This window comes from Euprymna scolopes, chromosome 13, assembly GCF_053919585.1.
Source record: "Euprymna scolopes isolate OS-2025 chromosome 13, ASM5391958v1, whole genome shotgun sequence".
In the NCBI taxonomy this organism is placed as follows: domain Eukaryota; kingdom Metazoa; phylum Mollusca; class Cephalopoda; order Sepiida; family Sepiolidae; genus Euprymna; species Euprymna scolopes.
The window spans coordinates 116,872,927-116,895,239 of NC_136494.1; the positions used below are offsets into that span (position 1 = coordinate 116,872,927).

At 31.9% G+C, this 22,313-nt stretch overlaps 1 protein-coding gene across 20 annotated transcripts in view; it reads left to right on the plus strand.

Moving 5' to 3' along the window:
• The window catches only part of LOC145292164 (uncharacterized), an 801,350-nt gene that overhangs the window by 510,338 nt on the left and 268,699 nt on the right, over positions 1 to 22,313 (plus strand). For 6 of the 20 annotated variants that reach the window (XM_080138332.1, XM_080138334.1, XM_080138333.1 and 3 more), the window contains exon 1: positions 11,342 to 11,498. The exons of 13 other annotated variants lie outside the window; for them this stretch is intronic. In XM_080138332.1, the coding sequence (XP_079994458.1) occupies positions 11,453 to 11,498 (46 nt within the window). In that variant the 5' untranslated portion in view covers positions 11,342 to 11,452. Of the gene's footprint in view, positions 1 to 11,341; positions 11,499 to 22,313 lie in introns of those variants that run through there. One more of the 20 variants, XM_080138346.1, reaches the window with a different exon arrangement.

A 22,313-nucleotide genomic window follows, 5' to 3' on the forward strand; every position in this document is an offset into this window, starting at 1 on the left:
AAATATGAATAAAATAAACAAATAAAGTTTTGGCCTTTAGATTGTTTGGTTTAAAACCATAATTACATTAAATTAGAAATATATATTTTCTTCAGATGATTTGATGTAAAACGGTACACTCATCTAAATATCTCTCTCCTCCTGTTGATAGATTAGACCACTGACTGATAAATGGATTTGTGGTATTGCTTATGAACAGAATTTCCTATTTCTGCTGAAACCACATGTATCGATGTATAACCAAAATATTATTCTATTGTGTGTATGTGTGCATATATATATATATATATATATATATATATATATATATATATATGATTATAAAAATTATTATATATATATATGATTATAAAAATTATTATATATATATATGATTATAAAAATTATTATATATATATATGATTATAAAAATTATTATATATATATATGATTATAAAAATTATTATATATATATATGATTATAAAAATTATTATATATATATATGATTATAAAAATTATTATATATATATATGATTATAAAAATTATTATATATATATATATGATTATAAAAATTATTATATATATATATATGATTATAAAAATTATTATATATATATATATATGATTATAAAAATTATTATATATATATATATATGATTATAAAAATAATTATATATATATATATATATAATTATATATCTATAATATAAAGCTGAACGTCTGTGTGTGTGTCTGGTCACGAAAATAGGCTCCAATATGGTTGACTATTTTAAAAAACTGAGTACATATGATAGAAGATGTATCGAGACACAGGAATGGGTATGTTTGATCTGGCAGAACGGTGGTTCATTAAAATTGTGGGGTCTGCGTTTGTGCCTGCTCCACAAAGTATGGAAATAAAAAAATTGAAAAATTGAAAAAAAAACGTTTACAAGTGTTTTTGATATAGATGTACAAAAGAATACTTTGATAAGTATGTTTTAACTTAAATAGGGGTGGTATAATAAATTGTGGGGTCTGCGTTTGCGCCTGGCCTCCATAGAATGGAAATAGGCACAAACTTTAATAAAGACTTTTCATATCTATCTGCGTAAGTATACTTTGATAATTATGTTTCAGTTTGAAGAAATATGGTATAATAAAATTATGGGGTGTTCGTTCGCACCTGACCTCCATAGAATGGAAATATGTCACAAAATTTAACCAAATAATTTAACCACAAAATTTAATTTTAAATAAAAATTTTTAATATAGATCCACAGAATATTGTGATAAGTGTTTCAGTGTGAACAGGTATGGTATAATAAATTATGGGGTTTATCTATTTTATTTTTACTTTCATCATATTTTGCTTTGGTTTTGATACCCCCAAGCTTATATCTCTTTACAACCCTTCCTTTTCATAACCTATCATACTTTCATAAATCAGAGTCCATTTTCTGTAGGCTGTTTTTGAACCCAGTCAACGACGGGTACTTTTGCTAGTATATCTCAAATTAATCAAAGTAGAATAGAAAATATCCAGAACCATATGAGCAATGTATAATCTATCTAAAAAATGTATATATCTGAACACATATAGGATGAGTTAATCTATATATCTATAAAAGTGAACGTGTCTCTGTGTGTGTCTGTGTACATTTCCCTATGCAATAAGTCTGTCAATTTTAAGTCTACAGACTCGAAATATGATATACAGGGTACTGAGATTTCGGAAAATCTATGTGATCGATTTTCGGCCAGAAATTTGGCTTTTAAGGGGTCAAAGTTCAACAATTTGACCTTTGAGAACTCTACCAAACTCCTCCGACAATTTTGGATCTAAACACTTGAAATTTTAGATATAGGTGCTTTGGACATGGATCTAACTTAACTTGATTTGAGCCCAAAACAATAAATTTTAAGGGGTCATAATAGGGGTCAAAGTTTAAAAAAATTGACCACTTTATTTCTTTTTTTTTTTTTTTTGCTCAACATACACCTCCAAATACTCAGGCAACGCCGGGCTGAAATGCTAGTAAAATTAAAAAAAAAAAAAATGTATATATTTATATTATTTATAATTTTAATAAAATTATGAATAATATAAATATATACATTTTATACATATTTTTATATTTTTCTCATATATTTTTAATAACTGATAATTATAGAGATGGTACAAGTAAATAAGAATGTCAATATATAAAAAATAATACTAATAAAAAAGAAGAGGGGAGAGAAGTAGTAGAATGGATTCTACGAAACACAGTAGTTTGTAAATAATAGGCACATTTACTAGTGGAGAAAGGGGCGGATGACACAGATAAGAACTACTTTTTTTAAATGACATGAATTGGTTAGCTTAAGTTATCTGAAAAAAAAAAGAAAAGAAAACTAGATCCAGTATCAAAAATAATTTGTTCATGTGTTTTGAGGGAGGTGGTGGTTGGTCAACACTGCTGGGGAGCCATGATTTAATCTACTGTTTTGTTTTTAAATCCCTGAAACAACAGTGTTTCATGGTAAACAACTGATGATCCCTTTAAGAACATTGCTTCTATTGTTTGTTCATGTAAGTAAAACGATGCAGCGATGCAGGAAATTAATTGACTTATTGAAAAAATAATTTTCCAACAAAGGACATTTTTCTTTTTTAAAGTTTCAAAGGTTTTAAATAAACTTCCAAGACTATATATATGCACACTAGTAGATTGCTTTTAATTTTTTGTTTGAACCAAAGAATACAATGTTTAAAACATTGTATTCTTTGGTTCAAACAAAAAATTATTATTTGAAAAGTAATTCTTTTTAAATGAAATTTGAATTTTAAATGAAATTTTTGATACATAAACTCTAATGTTATATATATATATATGTATGCCACAGAAACGTTTTGTCATTTGGATAATCAAGCCGTGTCATGCAACCCTAAAACATTCAAAATGATAGCAATTTAAAAAAAATATAAAAATGAGATCATCATTAAAAACAATTGTTTCCCTAAAACAGTTTTTCAATGAATTTTTTTTTCAGATTTTCCTTACTTTTAAATAACGCGAGAAAACTGTTTTTTTTGCTGCTGCTTCAAAAATTTAAAAAAAATTCTACCTTACATTTTGGTGATAATGTCACTGTAAAAACGCTAGTTTTTCATCATCCACTTAACCAGATTATTGATATTTTAGTCAATCAACCATTGCAACCCCTACTTTTCTTCTCTCTTTTTATAATTCATTAGCTTCTTACATCAATTGGCTTCATGCCTTTTCTGAGGCGACTTTCATTAAAAACAAAAACACTTGAAATATTACTTTTCTACATAATAAGAAATCTACAAAGCACATAAGTATAAAAGTTGTATTTACTGTAATTATTGAATAATATCATAATATGCATTAATATTTTGTTTTATTTTAAACTAGCAAAGCTACTTGGCATTGCTCGGTGTAAAAATATGAAATATTTCTATTCAAACTATTATCTCTATACCCTATATACCCTCTTCTTTATAAATATTTCTTGAGGAATGAGTTAGTATTCGTACATAAAATGGTTGAAAAACTGACTCCCAAAAGATAAATTTTATTTTTATTTTAAATATTATTGATTTGGTTCAATGCAGATCAAGAATATACCAACTTTGTGGTTGTTTGGTTTGTAGTTTTTGACTTTTAGCTTTTTTTTTTTTTTGGACTCGTGGAACGTTTAAAGATGTGTTATTTTATATTGATCACCAAAACGTTAGATCCTTTATAGTGTAGTATTCTTGTTTTTAATTTTCAAACGTAAACATCAAAGATTAAAACGATTTTCGCTTTGTATGTATAAACAGGTTATTTTCAAGATCAGAAAGTTTCTATTTAGTGTTATATTTATTACATAATTAAGTTTCCATTGATATCAGACCTGCATATTTAGAATCTTCTGTCTCATATATTTCATAGCTCAGTTTATATTACAGCGGTTGGAAATAAAACTTATTTGACCTGATCTTGTCTGCATCACTGGCAATTTCACATAAACATTAAAGAGAAAACCGAGCTTTCATAGAATACATTATATAATAATCAGGTGATGTGCACATATGCAAATACACAAAATATTCCCATGATGAATCATGGTAAATTATAAGCTATACTCAAGTTTCTATAAGTATAAATTATGCCCTGCTGTGTGGTATATGATTTATAGTTTATTTGGATCTGTTCCTATTCACTTGCCTCTCCAAGAGGGCACAGTTAGACACAAGGTCGTTTTTTTTATGACATGAAAGTCCAGCTCCCCCAGAAGGCACTCTAAGACAAAAATAAAAAAAAAATAATTCATTCTGAAATTGTAACAGTGCAGGGATGCACGTATGGTGGCTATATGCAAATACCGAGCTGTGTGTGAAATGATGTCATGGTAAAGAAAAAGATTTTGAAAACGAGAGAGAGATCACTTTAGAGATTACGATCACATTAGAAACGTGGGTGACGTCACAGCCATAACAAGAAGTCATGAATAAGGAATAAAAGTCTTTTCTTTAAACTTGAAACAGGAGTTGAAGCTCTTTCCTATTCTTTGTCTCCTTTGTGACCGAGGTTGTAACATGTTAGTCCTGGATGTCTACTTGTTAACATGTGTGTAAAAAGTGTGTAATGTTACAAAAGGATTTCTTCTTCATTGACCGAAGACAGTCAATAGCCAGGCCTGTTATATAATAATTTTCTCTTGCTATATAATTTATAGTTTTCTAAAGTTTTTGATGACATTTCAACAACTTTTTTTCTGAGATTTTCTTCCTTTCTTCAATGTTCTAATTTTGGAAAACTTTTTAGTTACTAATTTATTTGAACTTTTAATTCTTGTCATTGATTTTCAATACAATGCAAGTCAGAATTCATTGAATGCTATGGCAGAAGTATCTTTTTCTGAAGCCATGCAGTCATCAATTTAGACAGGTTTTTTCGGATTATTATCTTGATGGAATGTTTTATTAGTTGTAAATTTTCATCTGAAATTTTTATATAGACTTCAGATTTCATTATTTATTGGAATTATCCAGTCTATCCTGAGCTAAAAAAAAAAACCCCTAAAACATCAGAGCTGCATGTTTTAATGTTGCCACTGTGTTCTATAGGAGGAAAGCGTCAGCTTTCTAGTGCACAATCTTCTGTACATCATTATGTTCATAAAACTCCACTTCTGTTTCAGCTCTCTATTATACTTGTTTCTAAAAGCAAATTTCTTTATCCAAGAAGGTATTTGCAAAATTAAACCAAACAATAACGTGACATAGTTTGTGAAGAGGAGTTTATCATAATTATTTTTCATGCAACTCATTTATATTTAAAAAAACAAAAATTAAATTGTGAAAGATTTGACTCTTATCAATTCATAGAGATCTTATCAGAATTAATCTGTATTTTTAACAGCGCGCCCCCTCCTTCCAAAAAAGGTAAAAGACTTTCATTTAATCTATTATTTGTCTAGTAGAAGGTATGAAATTAATTTAATTAAAAAAAAAAATACATTTGAATAAAAATTAAATGAGGATAACACCCTGAATAATTTAAATAACAACTCAGCACATATGCTTGGTTCTAACTGCAATCATCCTCTCTCTCACAGTTGTTACACTCTGTCTTTTAAAGATTTGCCCCCTTGAATATAGAGAGGAATGACAAAAATGTTGCCTTAAAGAAAACAACACTACAGCTTTATTTTAAAACTTTTATTGAAAAAAATCAATTCAGGTAACTTGATTATGTAGTAGAGCTGACATCTATTCAATGTAGATTGCATCAGGAGATCACTACACTCTTCAGCACACCCTGGTACACTTTGGTGTTTACTTTCAAGTAGACTTTGAAGCTGTAAGATGGCGCTCACTTGAAACTACACCAATAACCATAACTGTGTCCAGGAACTTTGTTTTCATCACCCGAGCACATCTTTGTTATTTGTGGCAATCCAATGATGCATTTTGAGGGTGCTGGCAATGGTCCTGTTGTCATAACTTGGATCAGTAGAGAGCATAAGTTGTACAGCGATGCATCTCCAATCTTGCTCATTAAACCTTATCACTTTCAGACATGATAGAAGGCTTCTATTGCTCTTGGGATTTGTACATACTGGCCAACTAGTAAATGGTCTGAAACCAAAAAGAAAACCGGTTTTCATCAAACAAAAATGGAATGATGTCTTTTCTAGAACGACAATTTTAACGTTCCACCCTGTAGAAATTATCAATAAGCATGTAATTCTGAACACGGTCATTTGCCTTAGTTTTTGAAAATGAATGCCAGACACTTTGAATTGGATAAGTGTTCACACTTATCCTCACTCGTTATAGTATGTACCTTCGCCGTTTTTCTTTTTTTTTTCTTTTTGTATTATTATTTTTTATACAGATTAGATCTTTCAGATTTCTTTATTCTTTGAAATCTGTGGAATGGTATAAGGGCGAGGGCAGTTTGATATTTCTTTCACACAGTGCGGTAGAACTGGATATCTTCATCTTGATGTGTTCTTCTGCTAATTGCTGCGAGGTGTATTCTATTGCATTTGAGCAGACCATTTTCTGTAGGGATCATGAAAGAATGAGGTATATACGTTTTGTCATTCTTGATGGTGCATCGATTGTTATTATTGTTATTTGTTCTTTCCTATATTGCGAGAGAATGATATTAGTCATAACTTTTGATACTAATTTTCTGTACAAAACATATCTAAGAACACTCCCAGAAATATAAAATACCTTTGTATGAAGTTTGCAAAAGATAGACTCAGCCATTTTGAAACCTATGAGTAAGGAACTCGCATATACACACAAAGTGACTTTTCTATAATAGTATATATATATATATATTCAGTAATACTTGGTGTGATATTCCCCTTCGGTGGACTGAATCAACTTGCTCCAAATGAGGGAATATTTTGATAATATCAAATTCACAAGCAGCCCTCAGTCACATGAATATCCCAGTTAGGGAAGATGATATACAGTGCCATATATACAGATGGTATATTACGCCACATTGCTTTATCTATTAAACCGTTTCCTCTTTGGTATCTTCTCTTTGTAAAATAATGCATATCATTTGTCTCACATTTTTGTCAAAAGAATTTCCACTGGTTTTCTTTTCTGAATGTGCCACCATTATAACTTTGCCTATAAGTCTAGATGGCACTTCTGGTTTCTGTACCTCAATCCTGTTGAAAAAATAAGCCCTTTAAATGGTATTGTTTTTTTTTTTTTTTTTTTTTTTTTTTTTAACCTATAAACATTTTAAAAGTTATACATCTAGATATCCTGGGCCCTATGGAGGATTTGTAGGCTGGCTAAAGTGCATAACAAATGATATGACAGCATGTAATGTGACTGATGTCAGCCCCTTTCAATTAGACTGTGTGGAGATCAAGCATCAGTTCCCTGGTGCTACCCACCCTGGAGTGCAAGAGATTCTCAATACCCTAAATTCCAAAACTGAATGTAGAAGACATCTTATCATTATGCTGCAATGAGTGAGCATGTTGATCCTATGAAGTTATGATATGAGTTTTAGGTCTGCATTGGATGTAGAAAGTTTGAGAAGTTAGTTTCAGCAGCACTCCTTCTGGGATCTCTTTAATTGTTACCTCTTATTTAAAACTAGCAGAACGACTCTGTGTTGTCTGGGGGCCATAAAGAAAATGTAAGGGGAAAAAGTTAAATAGAAGTTAAAATATTCATATTAAAACTTCTATATTCCCCCCTTCTCTCTCTCTCTATCTCTAGGTATCTCTTTACCTCTCTTTTCTTATCTCTCATTATTCCGTCCTCTCCAAACCTCTCTTTCACCTCAACCCAACTCTCTTGTTTTATGTTGAAAAAAAAAAAATAATAATATAATACATTTGCTATAGCTATCCCCTTTTAAATATAAATATCTCTTCTAAATGTATTTTTTTTTTCTAAATTTTAGATGTTATATATCCAGGGCAATGGCAATTAAGAAAATATAAGCTTTGTGGGTCTTTGGTTAGTTGTTTAGAATTTTAGGTGCACATACAAACATACAGACAGCTACCCTTTATATAATAGAAAAATTTCATAAAGCGTTTTTAACAATGACAGCATACTTAAAAAGAAACTGTGAATCTGTGTTAAATGATCTTAACTAAAATTCTATCTTTAACTTCATTTGAAAATTGTTTAATTTGAACAGTTGTATAATCCTTATAAAATATATAATTTCTGGAATATACTCAGAAAATATTAACTTTGAATAATTTTAATATTTGATGATTTAAACAATTTATGAAGGGCACCATATAAGTTTGATATGGAATAAGCGCTTAGTACTTTTGTTTTCCTTATTTTGTATTTCTTTTTTTTAGATTTCTGTAGATTATGTTCTCTCTACAATATCTTAACAAATTTGTGATTTTCAGTAAATAAAACTGTCTGCTTTTTCTATTTGCATATAAGAATTTGCAAATAGAATCTATTTTTTTTAATGTCTCTACAGATGTCCATTATAAACGTGAAGATTTTGACCACAGACTATGGAATCGTATATATTAGATCCACTTATACATTAATACCTTTTGGCTTAAGCCCCTCAAACTAGCCCTTTCTGTAGATATGCATTTTTTTTTCTTTTTTGCTGAATAACAGATTTAATTTTTTTTCTTTTTGCTTGATTCTTTTCTCTTGTTATGGCATCGTGCAGCAGTTTTCTTGCTAATATCTGTAAAGCATCTGGCCAGCAGGCGTTAGATCCGTTTGCAAAGTGCACATTACGTCCTAATTTATTTATTTTTACCAGTATCAGTCCTTGCATTTTTTTTTTTCATCTGTAGACTTTTATTTTGTTTTTTCAACCAACTTCTAACATCTTCAGATTACAAGCCAGGTGCAATTATTTCTGTTATTGTTGTGGCCCTAGGAAAGTATCATAACAAAAGACCCGGACAATAGGTTTAAGTAGAAAAGAATATATTGTACAAGAAACTTTTCCTTTTTGGATCAATAGTTAAAAAACCTGAACTTGTTTTCCCTTCCTGATTGGCGGCATTCTGGAGCTGCTTGAGATGGTTTGATGTCAAAAGTGTCATATCATCTCAATGACCTCTTCTTTGTGAGGTGCATAGATGGGATCATCCAGCTGACACTTTCTTATTTGGTTAAGGTATCTTTTATGCATTTTTTATTTTATTTTTAAGGGTTCCTAGAAAAAAAAAATCCTTCGAAATCTTGTAAAGTTCAGTCTCACTCTCAGTCCAGCTTCTTGGTCTTTAAAACATTTAGTCATCAGGTTCTACAGTACCGACTTAGATTTTTTGATTCGTTGCTATTGTTTTTAAAACATTATCTTGCTCGTTCAAATACTTCTTCGGAAAGTTGATGTTCGTTCCAATACCTTGTCACCAGTTGTTATGGTCCCAGAAAAGGATAATAAAGAAAGACATGAACAACAGGTAGAAAAGAATATATTATACAAGAAAGTGAATACAAAGAAAGGCTGTCAGTATTTTTTTACTGTTATGTAAGTCGGTGTGTAGTTTCGCGTTATGTCGTGATAATCCCCCCACCCCTTACCGAGAGTATTGGACTCGGGGTGGGGGGTTATGATTAGAAGAGTCCATTAGGAATGAATAGGTAAGTCTCCATAACAGTTATGTTTTATTTTTTTATAATAAGAAAAGAAACATTTTACATACACACACACAAATATATATATATGAGGGAGACGCATGCACACACACACACACACACACACACACACACACACAATACATATGTGCTATCGTCAGGTCAGTATTGTAGGTTGTTTTCTAGTTATTTCAATGTTCATTTGCATTATTTTGAAAACATTCTGAATAAAATAGCATGTTATGATACAATTAAACTCAAATAAGTTTAATCTGGTGATAATAGACATGAGAGAGGGATAATTTGAATATGTAAATGTTTAAGAGAATAAATACTGGTTAATAAGATAAGGGAATATCATTTGTGAAAATTCGTGCAAAAAATAAGGGTAGGTTATGAGTAGACATAATATATTATCACTTTGGCTCAAAATAATGGTAGATCACACTCGGAAAAACTGGGTAAAGATATAAGGGCAGGTCACACTTGGCAAAACTGATATAAAATAGCAGTTTACACTACGAACTCAGAAATACTGGGAGGAAGAATACGGGTCAGTCAAACTCAGCAACACTTTTATATTATTTAAGGTTGAAACAAAATACTTGTTGATTGAGATTGTCGGACTGACTTCCTCATCTTGGTTGTTATTGTCACAACGTTTCGGCCGTTTTGCCCTCCGGCCTTCGTCAGGTGTTTTGTATCGAACTGGGGAACCGTTTGTTAGGAGTCTCGAACCCAACCCTTTATTATTATTACGGGGGTACCGTGTTCGGACTCCAGCTAGGCTTTGGGACATAGTTGCTGATTCTCTGTTTTGAATGTTACTTTTTCACTGCCTTCGTTCAGGATTGAACTCAGCACCTTTGGGTAACTGTAAACTTTGATACAACGTCTAGGACCACTCGGCCATATGTCACTAGGCCGAAACGTTGTGACAATAACAACCAAGATGAGGAAGTCAGTCCGACAATCTCAATCAATGAAAACACCTCATCTCAAAAATACAGACAAAATACTTGTTGCAAACAATTATACATTAGTTTCTGTTTATTGCTAGCTGAAGAGGGGGGGGGTTGACGAGTTATAATTTTTCAGAATAGTATTATTAGTTTATAATTGAACACAATAGATCCTTTGAATTTAGAATAGTCACTTGAAACCCCCCCCCCCCCGGAAACAAAACAAAAAAACTCTACTTTATTTTATTTATCTTGAAAGCCTTATTCATCTCTCCTCTTTAAGTAATAATTTGACCATTCAATATTGTACGGGGGGGGGGGTATTAATTTCAAAATGAGTTCATTCTGTATGAACTGATTTCTAAAGAAAATCACAGTAGATTTTCAGCTAATATTCATGTTTTGTACAGGCGCCCTCCTCCCCCTCCCATGCACATGCACAATCTCCTTATGAGAGCAACCATCATCAAAAATTAATGGACTGCCATCATCCAATGTTGTATTTATATCCCATCCTTTCTCACAAATATTATTTCCGCTTTGGGGCCGCCACACGGAAAAAGGAAGTTTCAGTTTGGGAGCTGACTTTTTTTTTTCTGTTATCAGTAAAATTTTTCTGCATTTCTTTTCAACAAAAAAATTCCACTCCTGAAACTATTTAAAAGGGAAAATAAATCAACAGAAAAGGAAGCCTGCATCTAAGATTATAGAACCAAGTTCTATTTATGTTTGTAAACAGGAAATATATAACTTAATCGTTTTAGAAATAAATGCTTTTTTAAAAGTTATAAAGACTTGGTTAACTCCACTCTATTTAGTGTATCGGTCGAGTAAATCATACCTTCAAAGTTAAGTGTACATATGATTTCCCAGGTGTGATTGATTTGGGTCAGTGGTAGTTTCATATGGGTAGTGGACAGAATACATATGTACATAAACCAAAACAATATGGCAAGTATTTTGTTTTTCTTTAATAGATATTTCCATGTTTGTATCATCTGCTATCCCCCCCCCCCCCATCTCATGATTATAAATCACGTGAAATGTACAGATATTTTCTGAAACATAAAAATACACTTGTAGGGGACGATCTATAGATCTTAGTTTTACTGGTAGTTTAAAATCAATAAATATTCATTATTTTACTACTACCAGCATTAGAGGCTCTGGCTTTAAACAAAATACAAAAAAAAAAAAGAAAAAAAAGAAAAGAAAAGACAATTAAAACAATCGTTTTTTGGCATAAAAAAAAAATAGGCACAAATGTTTCTAATTCTGATACCGATTCTGATACCCCTAAATTTCCGATTGTTCCAACACTAATTACTTGACTAATCACCTGAGAACAGAAACGGTGCAATCAAAAACTGTTATGACCAGATGGGGCTACAAAAACCTAATAATCTGTAAATGTAAAGAGGAGGACCATGTGATGCAGCACTACCTTATCTGCCCTCTACTGCCCAACTAGTATAGATTGAACACTCTCACAAATTTTAATGATAAAGCAAAGGACTGTTTGTATTTTAGTTATTTTTAGTTAAAGATTGTATTTTTAATAAGACTGTTGCCCATATGTGTTCTTTTTTTTTTTTTTTTTTAAATATTTTGTTACATTTTATCAGTGTATTTTTTTAGCTATAAAAATAGAGGCAGCACAAATTATTCTTATGTTTGGGTAGTGTCTTCATCTTATGATGGGAAATTGGTGTAATGATTACAGACACAGACTGAGCTTGGTATGCCATGTTCTTTTCGGTTGTGAAGTTCCTGCAACGAATGCTCTTTATGGTTTCAGTCTTAGGTGCTAGCAGTCAGAGGTTGATTCGTACATAACTTTGTTTTGTGCAGATTTATGCTGGCCGTGAGATTGAATATCACCCAAGATTACAGGTGAAAAATGAAATCCCTGATGACTCAGAGAAAAAAAAAGAAGACAATTTTGAAATTGTTCTGGTATGAATTGTGCATTCTTATGATCAGAATAAAAAATAGTTGCAATCAGATAATAGAGGAGTCAAGTAGGCAGACATAGTCAAATCCAGAAAAAAAACTATACATGCGCTTGTGTATAATATATATATATATATATATATATATATATATATATATATATATATAGTCATCCACATATAGTACTGTTTTGCTGTTTCACAGCTCATCAGTGTGGCTAGACAAGCAACTACCTCAAGCCAGAATCCAGATCTGATCGCCCAAATGACAGTCGGAGCTTCTAACCGTTGCGCTATATGGCTGCTGCTATGCGAGCAGTGAATTAACAATGTTTTGACATTGTCCAAAGTACCTAAGCTCAATTTGTTTACACAAAGAGCATTGCTTCATACGTTACTGGTAAGTTTTATATCATATGTGTGTGTGTGTGTGTGTGTGTGTGTGTGTGTGTGTAATAAATTTTGAAAATATATTTATGGTAATTCAGCTATACAGTTTTCTGCTTCCCATTCTCATGGGGATGAAGCATAGAGAATTCTGTGTAGCTCAATTGCCATAAATATATATTCCTTTACGTGCATATTGAGCACTGTTAAAGTAAATATTTAAAATCTATACATAAGTTTTTTGGCTCACACACATTGACATTAAAAGCCTATTTTTCCTATTTAAAATTTATTAAAACGATCTTAATATACTCAGTCATGGATATGCGAGCTACTAAACAATGGTTAACTAATTTGCATATTCTTTGAACAATGAACTTTGTCCAGATTTCGTATACATTGTCATAGTCGTGATTTTAAAAAGAAAGAAGAAGAAAACAAAAGGTATTTGGGTGCCATCAGCTAGAATCGAAACTGAAAGCAAAACTGTAGCATTCAAAGCTGGTGACGTTACCTCTGTACCAACTGTGACACACATATGAATTGATTAAAAATAAAGATGAATGTACAAAATGTATAATGATTTTTTTTTCATTTTTGTACCCCTTAAAAACTATTTTAAGCAGCTAAAGACCCATAAAAGAACGGTCCATAAAAATCCCATCATTTGATGCCCCTAGCACCGCTCTGTGACTTTTAGTTTCGGAGGAGATAGAATTTGAAAATATGGAGACAGAGAGACATATAGTCTTTTATATATTAGATTATCCAAACACACCTTGTCATTTTGAAAATTCTTATGCAAAAACACTTTAAATTTCATTTAGATAAACTCCAATAAGGAAACCTGCTGATATATACATAGGTACATAGTCATTTGTTACAGTTTTATGCTAAAATTATAGTATTACTAGTTATATTTACCCAGCATTGTTTGGGTGGAGACATGTTGCTGGGTGTAAGACATAGAGAAATATAATTCAAAATACAGTCATGTTAAAACCTCGAGTCAGGAATGTCGATTGGGTCCAATCGCAGTAAATTCTGCATCCATCTAGAGTGCTTTCTTTTTTGAAGAAAGTCTTCTCCACCATACACTGCTGTCACATCTAACCCCGCTGCAGTAAGAGGAAGATAAATGAACAGATATAGTGAAGATTAAAATGCACTTATGTACATTGTCAAGGGAGGGGGGGGGATTAAGTTTTGAAAACTAAATATTTATTATGTAAGGTAAACTTGTCTCTCCAGCTTTGAATGGGACTTATCAAAACAGCATAAACATAGCCTTGAGCCCTGGAGGGACATAGGCCATCCACAACTTTCTAAATGCTTTTGTAGCAAGGAGTTCTTTTTTCGGGGTGAGGGTGATGGCCCCATGCTCAGCCTTCACAGAAGGTACATACAGCACTTAGCCTTCCTAAATGGTCACTCATCTGGTACTGGCCAGTCTCAACGTTGCTTAACTTCGGTGATCTGGTGAGAACCGGTGTGTCAACGTGATTGTGCCATATGAGACTTATTAATGTAAAAATAATTGACAGCAGTTTTGCGTTTGGTGGATATTGAGTCACTAAACCATGGGGAATGGTCTATTTTTGTGTTTTTGTTCACATGTCTTTCCCTCTAACTTTACGTTAAGGACCCCCTCCATTTTTATCACACACAATCATGGAGTTGATGAAATAATATTTACTATAGTGACTTATTTGATTATTTAATCTTGTAAAGCTGAAAATGGAAATCTTTGAAGATATATGCAAGTTTTCTTTTACACATATTGTGTTAAAACTACAATTAATGGCTGCATGTTTTTTCATTGATCCTTTCTATACGACTGATTAATGTTTGAGCTTCAAGCTGGAACAGCAAATGAATGTGTAGTAATGGTTGGGTACTCTTGTATTGTATTATATGACAATGCTATAAACAAATATGTCAAATGAAGAAGACTACCTGGTGAACATGGGTGGCAGTGGTAGTAGATCTGAGTGTAAGAGTGAAAATTCCTCTGACTTTCTGTATAAATGACTCTTAGAATAAGTATTGAGTAGAATAAAATGTACAAATTAATGAAAGCAAACAAAATTCATGCATATTTCCTTCCTCCCCAAGAAAATAAATAAATAAAAAAAAAAGCAAAAAAAACAAAAAAAAACAAACAAAACAAATGCGCACACATTAAGAATTGGCATAAGTTGATTGTAAAGTAGCTTTGCATATGCAGTTTTGGATAGAAAGCTATACCTATCAATGAAATTAGGGAAAATATCACTTAGCTTTATTATAAAGGTATTGATATTTTTCAAACATTTTTGTTTGTCATCAGTTCTCTTAATTCTATATTTAGAGGTGTTTTATGACACATCAAATCTTTTTAGATTATTTAATGTATAATGTAATGATACCTATTGTAAAAAATATATTTTACACAAATTGTTGTTCAAACTTTGAAAATTGTATGTTCATGTTTCTCTAATTAAACGCATGAATTCAGCAGAATTTGAACTTAAAACACCCAGGTCCATAGTATGTGATGGTATCCATTATACTAATCGTGCACCTCTTTAAATTAGGAAATTTTGTTAAGTTGCTTTAAAATATTTCTATAAAATATAATCCTGTATTGCAGGAAAAAATGCCATTTTGAAAATTTTAACTTCATGTTGGATTTATTTTACCCAAAGTAAAAATAATTTGGTAATTCAGATTTTCATTAAACAGGTAAATGTTACAAGATTAATAACATCTGAAATGTGTATGTGTGTGTATGTTTTAATTATTTACATTTATTTTTAAATACTGTCATGTAGATGTAGTGAGTTAGCTTTAAAAGAAATCTGAATCTCTAGTTTGTTTGTTTTTTAAGAAAAAAAAGAAGACTTAACTGGTTTTAACAAAAAATAAAAGAAGAAAAAAAAAGAAACTCTGTCTATCAATTTCTGGAAAAATTGCAGGCTTCAGTTCTCCATTTCTGAGATAGTGAGCTGACTGAAAAAGTTCTACTCATTACTCCTGCTAAAATACCTGACTTGATCTTTGACTCAACCTTTGTTTTCATGTAAGACTGAGATGATTTTGATTACAGATCGATGACATAATTGATTTATCTTTAAAAAAATTGAGTTGTATAAAAGACAGCTCTAATTTAAAAACAATTCGGTAACTGTACACTTTTGTGATATGACAATTTTAAACAGGTGCACATCAATTAAACTTCACTACTGTCATTATTGAAATATTGAAGATTGAATCTCAAAACCATTTCTCTATGTATGAATAATTATATTTAATTGAATTGGTTATTTACTAGTTAATATATTCTCTAAGTCTTTAAGTAAAATATGCATAAACAGGTATGCCTGTATGCTTACCTGAAATAATGTTAATTATAATCAGGTGAGTAGCCTTGTAATGCTAGAACAGCAATGGTTGCACTGAAACTGACTCAAGGGAGTTAGTGTTCATTTAGGCATGAAATTGTTAGATGTCTCTTGACAGGACGACTATCGTGAAAATGCATTTTCTGACAAATTCATTAAAACAAGTTCAATTCCAGTATTTTTCATTTTTCCTGGATGTTTCATGTGTAAAATTATTTGAAAGATATTAATTTTAAACTTGACTAATTCTGTTAAATTAACTCAAATTACTTTATGACTAAGTTGTTTTGAAGTTATCAGATTTGTTAAAAGCTTAGTGGTTGTGCATGACTTATTATCTTTAAATTGTCCAAGTTTGCTTCTAAATAGTCAAATGATGGCGTTTTGGTTCAATTTTATTTCATTTTCTTTTTCATTTTTTATTTTTTTAAAATTCTTCTATACATTTCTGCATGAGGCTTTGCTGTCCATCAATCTCCATTTTTGTTGATCCACCTATCAGTCTGGGATACTTAAGTTTGAAATGGCATTTTACAAAAATTGTTTTCCAACAATTAGATCTACATTCCTAACTGGCTAGTTGGCAAATTACCCCAATTTAAATAGAATAGAAATTATTTGAAGGAAACTCAAGAATGCTTTAGGTTTAAAAAAAAAAATTTAAACTAAAGATGCTTTCAGATATTTTAATAGTAGGCAGCCTGTGGCTTATGGCTAAATTAACAGGTTTTCTTGGATTTTTTTAAAATGGAAATCGCTCCAGACAAGGCATAAAGCCACTTGATGTAAGAAGCTAAAAAAAATAGTATTTCAAGGTAAAAAAACTTACCAACAATAAATGAGAGTTACGGGACTGCCAAAAGCAAACCCAAGATCTATTTTCTACTCTTCTTAAGATTACCTGTGTTTTTTTTTTTTGTTTTTTTTTTTCAAATATTTGTTGCAAAGACAAATACAGAGTTACCTTCAATTTTTTTTTTTTTAAGATAACATCTGTACGAAAGTAACTCTTACTCGATCAAAGTATTTTCTGGAAGGAATTAAATCAAATTACAATTTAATTTTGTTTCTGAAATTTTTTTAGATAAAGATTGATTATTCATATTATTTGGACTACTGGAGTTCATTTTGAGTTATTTTCACAACGTTTCGGTTGATGTAACCTCCAACCTTCTGCAGGTGAACTCATAAATAGAATAGCATGTTCTCATTCTGTCAGCCATCAGTGGGTAGAAGTCCAGAGTATTTCACAATTGTATTTTGAATGTCACCTGCACTGAGGATTGAACCTCCAGAAGAGTATGACTTACAATTGAATTTTACCAAGTACCTTATCCATTATGCCATGGAGGTTGCATTGACGGTGTGAAAGTAACACTTAAAATGAGAACAGTATTCCAAAGACTGCAAACAGTATAATGACTATTGTTAATAACATACTGCAACGATATATCAGATGAACCACAATCAAAAAATTGAGAAACAAAAAAAAATTTTACTTTCTATATTAGATACTAGTCTGAGTGCCCGGTGTTGCCCGGGTGTTTGGAGGTGTGTGTTGAGCAAGGAAAAAAAAGTGGCTCGAATCTGATGCGAAGGCAGAAAATAAAGTGAAAGAAAATCTGATGTTTTACCGCCATGATGTGACCGGAAGTGTTCAAATTTAATGTAGTTAAGATTACTTGCTGAAATGGCGTTGCTTTTAAAGCTCCCACGAAAGAAAATTAGACACAAGGTCGTTTTTAATTTGGAAGGCACTCTGGCAGTATCCAAATAATAGTAATTGTCTCAGTATGAAGGGTTTCCCCAAAGGCCAGACGGTTGCGTTCCAATAAGTTTCGCTTTATACGAAAAAAACAAACAAACACTGGGAATTTTGTTTAACTCGATCAAAAAAAAAAAAGATAGACAATGTCCATTTACGAATGCGAAATATTACAATCTGGGCAGTATGCGAAAACTTCACATGAAATCTAACTGATGCGAGAAGCCCAATGCAAAAAAGCCTTTCGTGGACATACACAAACGCTTGTAGCCATTTTGCCTTTTATATATTAGACTATGGGGGTACCCAGCGTTGCCCGAGTATGTTGAATACAAAAAAAAAAAAAAAAATCAAAACAGTAGGCAGCCCAAGCGGAGAGAGGTGTTTAAAAAAAAATAGTTGTAGTAGGCAGGTAGGCTGGCTCAAACCCATAACACGAAAGAGGAAAAAAAGCCCCCCAAAAAACGTCTTAGTATCCATTGAGAAACCGGAAGACACAAACGTCGAAATTAAATGTAGCCAATCAAAAGATGATGACTTGCAAAAATGGTGATGCAAAAAACAGACCTCTCCTTGTAAAAAATTGCCTAGTTGAGGATCAAGGAATTAATTTTTTTGGCCAATTTTTCCATATTTGTTGCCTAAAGGATTACGCTTCAAAACAATACTGGTTTTATCATGTTGCAACGCGTCTGTCGGAAGTTTTGGGCAAACAACCACACACACACATTTTGCCTTTTATATATTGGAAGCGGAGGTACCCTGCGTTGCCCAGGTGTTTGGATATGTGTGGGGGGGGGGGTAGATCAAAGCAATCCTGTTTAAAAAAAAAAAAAAAAAAAAAAAACGTTGGCCAGATGTTTGGAGTTGTAAAAGAAAAAAAAATTTTAGTAGGAAGGTAGGCTTGAACCCAAAGCCTTGATGCAAAGGTGGAAACAAAAGGGGAAAACTCCAGACACTTAATCATCTCGGCCACGAAGGAAGAGGAAGTGAGAGCTGTCTAAATTTAATGTTTATAAAGTGAAATTGACAGGTGCGAGAAAGTTAAGTCGCATGATGTTTGACCTTGAAACATGATGCGGTTGCAAGCTAGTTTTCACTTTTTTTATACTGAAAAGCGTCACGAAAACGCGGCGATCGAAAAATTTTTTGAAAATAGCGCGTAAAAGTCGGATAAATTAAAAATAGACACGACCCCCCGGTCATAACTCGTAGATATTATGATTTAGATATTATATAAAAAGTTTTAAGGAGTGAGCTGACCGAGAAGCCCGGTGAAAAAAGCTTTTGGCGGACATACAGAAAAAATGCGCACACACACACACACATTTTGGCTTTTATATATATATATAGAAGACAGATGATCAGACTTACTATTATGAATGCAAGTGTACACACACACACACACACACACACACACACACACACACACACACACACACAAATATAGGTAAAATAATAATGTAATTGTCTCCACACGTTAGTTGTAATTTATTAAGTTTGTATCACATGTTAGTTATGTGTTATGCCCATTGAATGTCTTTCAAGTATACTTACAGACAACCTGATTTTTTTTTTACTCCATTTGACATGTAAACAAACAAACAAAAAAGATCGTAGATTGAGAAGTATGTCTAACTAAAAGAAATATCACACCGAATAAACTATGTAATAGATTTGATTTTTTCTTATTCTTCCAAAGAACTCTAATTAATAATTTACATAAATGTTTGTCAAATGCATTGCTGTATTTAAGAAATCAACCAATCTAATTTTATATATCAGATAGTATACAACAAAAAAACATCTATTACTTTCGTGTTTGCATTTACACTAGTAAGCACATGTATGTATATTGATATATTGATACGTACATGATTCACTTCTAAACTAATTAACTGACTATTATGAAATTTGGAACACAACTGCTAGTTTTAAATATGTGTAATGTGGGCAATCTTTGATTTAGTTTAATGTAAAGGAGGCGAAAAAGCTGTGGATTTCCTTTATGAAAATTAAGATAACTCGGGCATTTGTGAAATTTTAACAATAGCTATTAAACATGAGGTGCCTTCAATAAGTTTCCAGACTTTTTGTGTACGGGCACTTTTATTGATAGTACACACATGAAGCTCTAGTTCCTTTTGAAGTAATCTCTTTCAGCTGCAATGCACTTGTGATACCATTCCAACAACTTCTGGGAGGCCCCATGGAAGTCCTTTTGTGTGAGCATGTTAATGACCTTTTCTCACAGCCTCTTTTATCTCCTCAATTGTCTCATAACAACAGCTTCTAAGGTGTTCCTTGAGCTTAAGGAATAACCAAAAGTTACAGGGAGTAAGGTCTCGACTATAGGGAGGATGAGGAACTATCTTGATGCCCATATTGGTCAAATAGTCTGTGACAAGGATGGATCATCCTTGAAACTGGGCACTTATTGTCTCTAGACACAGAATGCTCTTTATCCATGAAATTCTTTATTTGGCCAATAAGCTCTGGTGTTCTGACTTCCTGACTCCTCCCACACCTATCATTCCTCACAGACTCCCTATCTTCCCTGAATCTCTTATGCTACTCATCCACTGTGAAAAATTTCTTCCCTGAATCTCTTATGCTACTGAATCCACTGTGAAAAATTTCCCCCACTCTATATCTGTGCCTAAATCAAAACGCGGATTTCATGAACAAAGCTTCTTTCTTAGAACTGCACGCCTGTGGAACTCTGTTCCGTCTGCCTGCTTCCCTCCGGACTACAACTTGGATGTCTTCAAGTCTAATGTTAACAAATTCCTAATGAACCGCCCCCTTAAGTAAAAACTTCATCAAATCTCCTCACTAACGTAATGTACTTGCAATAACCCTTATCCCTGAGGTGCTTCCGAGCCTTGATAAGTGGTGATCTCTGTGTAAAAAAAAAAAAAAAAAAAAAAAAAAAACTGATGCTTGGTTCATGCAAGATGACTCAAAAGCAGTCTGAAGCCTTCCGTACATTTCAGTAGCATTTTTCCAAGTTTAAAATAGAATTTTATTGCATATCATTCTTCTGAAGTGTCCTCACGTCAAGATTGCATTTTTGAAATTCATCAACTGCAACAATCAGGCTTTAGTAGGGTGTATTCCAATTCCTGCTGTAGCTGTTCATTTGAACATGAAGTAATAAAAATCGACCAGTCATCTCATAGTATATATAGCAATAACATACTGAATTTTCAAGAGTCTATGACAATTTTAAATGTCTGTACAAAAAAAGTATTGAACTTATTGAAGACACCTCATAAATTAATAAATATTTCCAATTTTTAGATTCTTTGGAGTATTTTAAAGAGATTTTAATGGGCATAACCTTCCATTTAAAAAAAAAAGTTCAAATATTTCAGATTTGCATTGAATTTGATCCTTAGTCATCATACACCAATCATGCTTGAATTGAAGTTTTAAGCATTTTCTAGAATGTGATAATGGATTTACCTCTTCTGTTTGGAGAATTGATTTTACTTATACTGGAATAAGTGTTCTTCTAGTATTATATATATATATATATATATATATGATAAAAAAAAGATAAAATGAATCTGTTTGTGTCACATCTGCACATTGATGTGATCCGTTTCTTTGCATATCACAGGTTTCATGCAGTTATTCATTTCTTTGTTGTTTAAAAGCATTTCTTTCTCTTTGAAACATTTTTTCCCCCTATTTTTCAATTATGTATTTATTTCCACTCGATAAGAAACTGTTTTTTTTTTATATTTTTGTTTTGTTTTATAGTTTTTTCTTTATTTGTTCGTTATTTATTTCTCAGCTCCTGTCGTCTGCGACGTCTAAAAATGAAACACAGTCAAAGTTTGCATTTAATAGATCATAGATGTCTTCAAAACAAGGGGGATAGATGTTCTTTGTACCGAGAATAAATATTGCCATCCCAAATGACTCATAACTTTCATTAGTAGATGCCGTGAATCTGTCTTTCTGGCTTCACATTTACAGCAGACTCACAGCAAATGTTTGCGTGACATTGAATTCTTCTGCACAAAATAGCAACGCTTCTCCATAACCACAAAAAAAAAAAAAAAAAAAAAGTTTTTTTTTTTTTTAGTCTGATTGTTAGCATGGACATTTTGGTGCACTGTAATAACAATTTTATTTAAAATTAAAATGTTATTTGAAACAATAGCCTTATGTCTTTTTATCCATTTTTATAGAAATGGGACAAACACTTTTTGGTTCCCTGACAAAAGGAGAGTTGACCTGTAAATTCACTCTCGTCCGTCCGTTCGTT